The sequence below is a fragment of the Cyprinodon variegatus genome, unplaced genomic scaffold (genome assembly GCF_000732505.1).
Source record: "Cyprinodon variegatus isolate N-32 unplaced genomic scaffold, C_variegatus-1.0 Scaffold153, whole genome shotgun sequence".
In the NCBI taxonomy this organism is placed as follows: Eukaryota; Metazoa; Chordata; class Actinopteri; order Cyprinodontiformes; family Cyprinodontidae; genus Cyprinodon; species Cyprinodon variegatus.
In genome coordinates, this window is record NW_015150606.1 from 218,062 (window position 1) to 226,297 (window position 8,236).

At 32.3% G+C, this 8,236-nt stretch overlaps 1 protein-coding gene across 1 annotated transcript in view; it reads left to right on the forward strand.

Moving 5' to 3' along the window:
* LOC107086446 (sodium/hydrogen exchanger 2-like) overlaps positions 1-8,236 on the forward strand; it is a 17,601-nt gene that overhangs the window by 7,445 nt on the left and 1,920 nt on the right. Inside the window, exons 5-10 of the mRNA XM_015377390.1 lie at positions 2,197-2,414; positions 2,501-2,700; positions 2,955-3,044; positions 4,682-4,752; positions 4,833-5,000; positions 7,758-7,863. Of these exons, the coding sequence (XP_015232876.1) occupies positions 2,197-2,414; positions 2,501-2,700; positions 2,955-3,044; positions 4,682-4,752; positions 4,833-5,000; positions 7,758-7,863 (853 nt within the window). The remainder of the gene's footprint in view (positions 1-2,196; positions 2,415-2,500; positions 2,701-2,954; positions 3,045-4,681; positions 4,753-4,832; positions 5,001-7,757; positions 7,864-8,236) is intronic.

Genomic DNA, 8,236 nt, shown 5'->3' on the forward strand with positions numbered 1-8,236 from the left:
CTTCCACATAACTCTGCGGCCTCAGAGTGTTACGGAAGTGCAGTGACTGCCAAATGTGTATGAAGATGACATAATCCGGGGAAAATAGTGTGTCTGTTTGCTCTGTCAGTTTCAGCATACTCTGTCGTGTGGAACTCAGATTTTTCCTTTTTTTGGTGTCATTGTCTCAATTATTTTGATGTGCGTTTGGATTGTGACGCTGGGAAATTAAATCTGGAATGTTTTGGGTCAAATAAAACTAAACAAAAAACAAACAAAAAAACAAAACAAACACAAATAAACCAGTTAAATGTATTTCTGGGAATAAAATATGAAACAATACCATTTGAAAAATACTGAAAGCAAACCTAAACAGCTATATAGCTAAACTTAAACTTAAATGTTAACTAAATTACCGTAGACATTTCAATTTAAAAACCTAAGAACTTTGGAATAAACGTTTTTAAGCAGAAGGAAATAACGCTTCTAAAAATATATATTTTTAGGTAATTATATGCTAAAATATAACAATATTTATATCAAATCTATAGAAAAAAAAGATAAAATAAATTAAATGGCATAAATAGAACTTAAATAATTTTATTTTCACAAATACCAAACCTACAGGCTTGTTTTTCTATTTTACAAAAACATCAAAATCTAAAGCAGAGAAAATAAAATAGGACAATAAAAACAAAAACAAAAAAAAACAGGTGGAGCAAAAAAATAAATAAATAAAAAATTCAAAACATATTTTTTCAGTTTCAAAGAGAGTCCAAACAAATTCAAACCATTAGTAAATACTATACTAATTTGTTCAGTTTTAGTAAATTTACAGAACTTACTTAGTCATTGGCGCTAATTAATCCTTTACCACCACCTAGTGGTCAAAAAGAGGAACAAATTGAATCACAGAGTTCTGAAAGGGACTGCTCAATTATTCAAAATCTCTCATAGGTGTAAAAGGCTTTTATTAGATAACAGATAAATCAACTATGTGACCTAAAATGTCCTGGTGGTCCCACAATGAGAATGTTGTTCTAAAACGTAGAGGTCAATCGTTAAAGTTGAAGTAATAGAAGCTGTCGTTGTTTTAAAGTTAATTTGCCACAGGCCACAAACCGCACTGTTCTGATATATCATCCTTTTTCCATGTGGTTTCCAGCACCAATGTCTACAAACACTCTCTGCTGCCACAGTTGAACAAGCTCTGCACAAAATGACTTAGCAGCCCTCTCCTAAAGGTGAAACTGTCCTTGTTGATCCCCATACTGTAGGCAAAACCTTCTCCTATAAGATCTCATTGATCCAGAGACTCTTTTCTGAGCTGTTCTTAGCTGTTACCTGCATTTCTGAGGTCGTTTGAGTTTTTTAGTAAAAAAAAAAAAAAACAGAATGTTTACAGATCTATAAATATGGTTGTTAATATTTTATTTTTATATATTTCATCAAATATGTCAAACTTACCCAAGAAATATTGCAAAATATATATTAAAAACTTTTTTTTGCTTAATTTGTTTAATCATTGATCAATTTACTTCAAGATTTTTTTAAATCTATTTGTTATTTTTTGTTTATCTATCAATTAAACGTTTATTTCAAGATCTATATATTTATAAATATGTTTATTTGTTAATTGTTTTATTTAGTTATTTATTTTTAATACATTTGAATATGTATCTCCTTCATACTGGTGTTTTATTTTGAGAACATTTTATTTCTTAAACAAGTGTATTTTATGCTATTCATAAATTTGAATATTAAAGAATGCATTTCATAAAATTTTAAATAAATAGATATAGTTTGAAATTAACACAAATTAATGAAAAATATAAATACATATATCTTAAAAACAATAAATAACTGAAAATAAAATCATTAATTAGATAAATAAAAGAAGCTATACTTAAGTCAATCATATATATATGTATATATATATATATATATATATATATATATATATATATATATATATATATATATATATATATATATATGATGTATAGTCACATGAATTGATGTAAATAAATAACAAATAAATTAAGAATGTTTTTAGAATATATTTTGTTCTTTTCAATGTGGAAATGTATTTTATGAGATGATAAGTATTTTTTAAAACAGTAATTTTTTTTGTGTTTAAGTTTGAATAAACCTGTTGTACATGAACAGAAGGGTAAAACACTACATTTGATGTGTTTTCTTCTGGCATCCCTGCAGCATCATCACATGCGCCATAACCATGAAGTATTACGTAGAGGAGAATGTTTCCCAGAGGTCCTGCACCACCATTCGCCACGTTGTCAAGATGCTCGCCACAGTCTCCGAGACGCTCATCTTCTTTTTCCTTGGCGTGGTTACCATAACAACTGATCATGAGTGGAACTGGGCCTACGTCATGTTCACGCTGCTCTTTGCCTTCTTGTGGCGAGGACTCGGTGAGAAGCTCAGCTAAGACTCTGCTCATTCTGTAAAACCAACAATCATCACTTTATGAACCATTTGTAAACCCCCTCTTCTAAAGGTATTCTGGTCCTGACCCAGATTGTCAACCCGCTCCGGACGATCCGGTTCAGTTTGAAGGATCAGTTTGGCTTGGCGTACGGAGGACTGCGAGGTGCAATCTGCTTCGCTCTGGCTTTCACTTTGGGGGACAATATCAATAGGAAGAACTTGTTCGTCACCGCCTCCATCGCTCTCATCTTATTCACAGTTTTTGTCCAGGTAGGCAAACCCCAACCTCATCGCTCAACTTTCATGCATACTTGCAGAAAACCCAAGTCTTAGTCCTTTCAACTGACAAAAGCATTTCTACATATTATTGACCTTTTACGTCAATGAAAAATGCATGGTTTTGTAGTGGAAGAATAATGTTATTTCCCTTTGGCATTCCTGGCAAATAAAGATTTGAAAGTTGTAGCATTCATTTTTCTATGCTATATTAATCTGTTTGCTTCTGTTCCATCTCCTGTCTGCAGGGCATCAGCATCCGCCCCATAGTTGAGTACATAAAGATTAGAAGAACCAACAAAGATCTTAATACTATTAATGTGGAGATCCATACCAGGGTGAGTAGCTGCCTTCATTCCCCCATATTACACTCTACGCTGATGATGCAACGATTTATATGTTTTTTCAATAGCTTAAATAAGATAGTACTATAGGAAGATTGACTGTATATTTCTGAGCAGGTGGTGGACAACAAGCTCAAATTGAAATTGATTTTTAAATTTTATTTCAGTTTAACATGGGAAAAAAGTCAGAATTCTGACTTTATTCTCAGAATTCTGACTTTAATTTCAGAATTTTGACTTTTTTCTCAGAGTTCTGAGATTAAAGTCAGAATTCTGACTTTTTCCCATGTTAAACTGAAATAAAATTTAAAAATCGGTTAACTTTTTTTTTTTTTTTCTTTCAGTGGCCCTAATCTTCTTCAGTACTAATCCTCTTCCGTACACATCTCTTCCTTCGTGGTGCCCATCTACATTAAGATCCAAAATTCTGAGATTAAAGTCAGAATTCTGACTTTTTTCCCATGTTAAACTGAAATAAAATGTAAAAATCAGTAAACTTTTTTTTTTTTTCAGTGGCCCTAATCCTCTTCCGTATTCTTGATATAAAGGAATATTTCTTAAAATAATTGAAATGATTTAAAATAAATCATTGGTTAAATAAATAAAATATAAAAAAAAGATAAATCGTAATTAATCAAAATCTATTGAATTAAGTCTAGAAATTGACTTATTTTATGGAATATGTATTTAACTCTATCATGGAGGGAGTTTTTTAGTTGAGTTTTTGTGTTTGTGTGTCTGTCTGTCCGTCTGCATACAGGAAAACTTGAACAGTTATGAACAGATTTTAATGAGATTTTGCCCAAAGGTGCCCCTCATGCCAAAGAACCGTCCATTAAAATTTTGTAATGATCCACATCATGTGCCAGTTTTAGCCATAGATCTTGGTCACAGATGTTTTATTCTATTTTATGAACCTCTGTAGTCCAGCGGACACTTATTCTGTATTTTTAAATCAGTTTTGAGGAGTTATAGTTTTTTAAATTTCTTTTTATATTTGTATTTTTCATTGTAGCAGGCTTACTGTTGTGGGTTTTTTTTTTAGGTAGACAATTTTAAGATCTGTCCAGGGACAACAGATGAAAAATAGTCTTTTGGATAATTCTGGTGCATTTGCAGGAATGCTTTTTAATGTACACTGTCCCTGTCAAATAAATAAATAAAAAAATGAAAAAATAAATATGAGGTAAAATCTGCGTCTTGCGAGAGGCCTGCTCTCTCCGGGAGTTTTTGTAGTTTATAATTGATTCAATTTTGAATAAAAGTCTCTCAGTGGCCATAAACCAACCAGCTATATATAAAGAAAAAATATTATTGTAACATGCAGCCTTTTGTAGCTAAATCAATTGCTGATTGCATATTGGAAAGAATCATAACAAAATCTATGACATATAATAAAACAAAATTGAAATGATGGAAAGAATTAATTTATTATCTAAGTAAAGATTATTGTCTGCTTATTATCAATCTTCATTTTGTATGTTTTAAGGTCTCCTTTTGTAATGTTAAGTTCAATTTTAGATTTTTTTGTAATGTTTGTCAAGTGGACCCCATAAAAAATAGTCTCTGTTATGGCAAAGACTGGAGGGGTTTCTTAATCAAATAAATAAAATAAAAGATTACTTTTCCAGACGATGGAGCACCTTATCTGTGGCGTTGAGGACCTGTGCGGACAGTGGGGTCACTACTACTGGAAAGACAAGTAAGGATTCAGTTCCATCCAAAGCGAACACAAAAAAAGCAGACATCTGTAACCTTCTATCACTAATGTCTGTGTGACAGGTTTAAAAAGTTCAACGATCGCATTTTGAGACGCATCCTGCTGCGAGACAACACAGCAGAGTCCAGTATAGTGTCTCTGTATAAGAAGCTGGAGCTTCAAAATGCCATTGAGCTCTTTGACACATCAATGGGAGACATCAGCGCAGCGCCGTCCATTGTATCTTTAAGGTGCGTCACTTGATTTTCGTTTTTTGTTTTTATTTAATTTTATTTTTTGCTTTTTGTTTTATTGTTCTTACATTCTCACAAGTACAGACCACTGGGTGGTTGAGGCATTGCAGGCTTCAAAATGTCTAAAACATTTTGCCTTTTCAGCCGGGCCAACAATTCCCTGTAACGGCCCCCTTTCAGAGGCATAGACCAGTAGCAGGTGTTGCAGGCTAACAAAAAACCCAAATGACTCCCCATTCCTAAGGGACGGACCCGTTCTTTTGGTTCAATTTACATGTTTTCTAAGCCAAGAAAAGGCTTTGTTTGGTATAAAGCCTAGAACTTAATGCTAATTCCGACATTTTGAATTGAAAAAGCTTCCTAGATGCATCTTCAAACTTGAAAAAAAAAATGCCAGTGGATTGTTTTTTTTAAAAACTCTTTTAAAGTTAAAATCTGGAGTTTGCTGACTGGGAGATGAGGAAAAACATCATACCAACAGCTGTTAAAAGTTTAAAGAAATTATGAGTGAGCGTTGTTAATAATATGATAACATTGAAGGGACTAAAATGTTAATATATGGAGTAAATTTGGTTGCATTTTCTTGCATTAGTATGAAATTTGAAAAAAAAAACAAAACAAATTTTGTAAATAGAAATGAGAAATAGAACTAATCCAGAAATGAAGCTTTGAAAACCATTTTATTAAAGATTGTTGTTTAGAGTAAGTTTGCTGTTTTCCTGTCAAAGTTTTTGTTTTCAAATTCAATTCAATTCAGTTTATTTCTATAGCGCTAATTCCCAACACATGTCATCTTAAGGCACTTTACAGTTCAACCAGATCATACAGTCAAATTGATACAAAGTTTTCTATCTGAGGAAAACCAGTTGATTGCATCGACTCATTGACTCAAATACAATCCTTCACACTAAGCATGCTTGTAGCGACAGTGGAGAGGAAAAACTCCCTTTTAACAGGAAGAAACCTCCAGCAAAATTATATTTTGTTTAGATTTACTTTTTAAAATTCTTTCCACTGATATTTTATATTTTAAATTTTTTCATTTTTCTAATCTGTTTTTTAATTTCAGATATTTTAATTCAGTTTTATAAATCGCTTTATTCAATTTAGCTTTTTACAGATCACGTTTTCTTCACTTCTAAGGGCAAGCTGTCCTTTGGAACGAGCAGCGAAAATGTATTTCTATTGGTCTATGTGGATGTTAGCGAACAACATTTTTAATGGTCAATGTGCTCATCAAAGAACTACTACAGAAACGGTCATAGACAACTTTATTTTTATGAGATAATAATCTCGTTATCATGAGAAAGCAGCTATTGATTTCTCGAGATAACGAGATGATTAACTCATTTGAGGCTTGCCTACAGTTCTGGATTCCCAGTCCATCCATGCCTGTGGTGCAAATAGTTGCGCAATAAATCCGTTTTTTTTAGTTTCCTATTTTTTTTCACGCATTGTCAGGTTGTGGAGGATGATTGGATGCATGTAATACAGTCGAAAACAAATCTGACTGTTTTTAAATGAAAATCTTTAATCTGGAATCATTTTGGATCTTTGCATCTTATACCCGTTTCAGGTGGAACACCGAGGCTGTGCAGAAAACACCGACGCTAGCGCGCTGGTGGCATAGGTCTAATTGCTTATGAATCAGAAGTGGAAGCAAATCATCAATCCAACAATGTTGTCCTGTTTCATAAAAGTTAAACACAGGATTATTTACAGAATTACACATAGGCTAGCATGACTTATAAATCCGCTCCTGCTGTTGTGGTATTGTAGGATGTAATCAGTTTTAACACACCAGTCATCTCGTTATGATGAGAAAACGGCTTTCTGTTGAGAAAATTATCATTTAGTTACGTGAAAACGGCTTTCGTTATCTTTTGATAATGAGAAAATTAACTCAATTTCTAGAAAAAACCACCATGAAAACGAACACGACCGCTCTTGGCTTCCGTAAAATACAAATAATGAAATAACATTAAAAAATATAAAAATACATAAGATAAAAAAAAAAAAAAAGTCTCAGAAAACAGCAAAGTTACTTTCTAAATATTTTTGTTAGTATATTTTTTATTATTTGTAAAATATTTTCCCTTGCATTTATTTCATTTACATTTTTTTTTGCTTTTAATAATAATGGGACAAAATTGACTCCATAGTATATTGATGTAGTGTTGGATGCATTTGTGGTAACGATAAAGAACAACGAAACAAACATACTAAAACAAAAGTCCACACAAAGTAAAAAGCTTTAGTTAATATTACAAAAAAATTCAAAAAGTAGAAGGCAGAATGTTTTGAGCTGATGTAATAAACTATTTCAAACAAATCTAAATGGAGAATCGTGAAATTTAATTTCTAATGAAATTAGTTTTAGATCAATCAAATTAAACATATTAGAGTAACTGATTACCTTAAAATGTTTAAGCTATGATAACTTTTTCAGGTTACGGTGCAACAACATCTTCAGAGCCGAACATGCTACATAAAGTGATGTTTAATTTGATAAAACAGCAGATGGAAACCATTTGAGCAAGACTTGGAAAGTGTATAATCAATATTCTAATGAGTGCATCAACTAAATGCTTGAAATGTTCATAGCAAATCTAATTTCACTGCATATCATGAAGCTCTTTTTTTTTCCATCTAGAGGGAAACTGCCATCTTCTGTGTCCATCTTAATGAAAGCAGTAGTGATAAATTGTTATATTCATCACTCTCTCTCTGTTTATTGTTTCTCCATTATTTCAGTGATGAGAAGAAGGAGGCGACTCGGCCGAAGAAGAAGTTTAAGACTGGGGACATTCTGAAAATGCATGACATCCTGGCCAAGAATATGTACAAAATACGACAAAGGGTAACCATCAATATTCTTATTTAAATGTTGTTTCTAGATCTCTGAAGCCCTGTACGGAGTTCCAGAAAAGCCTATTCTGGGTTCAGAAAAAAATGAAAATAGTTTTATATGAATGCAAAAAGTTTCCGTGTAAACTTAATCTTGAAGGTTTTGGGTCAAATAAAAAACAAACAAATAAAAAAAAAACAGAACAAAGCAAACAAAAATAAACCAGTTAAATTTCAGGAAATAAATTCCAGAGGTTGGTGCGTTCTGGGAATAAAATCTAAAACAATAATACTGAAAGCAAACCTCAACATTTATCCATCCATCCATCCATCCATCCATCCATCCATCCATCCATCCATCCATCCATCCATCCATCCATCCATCC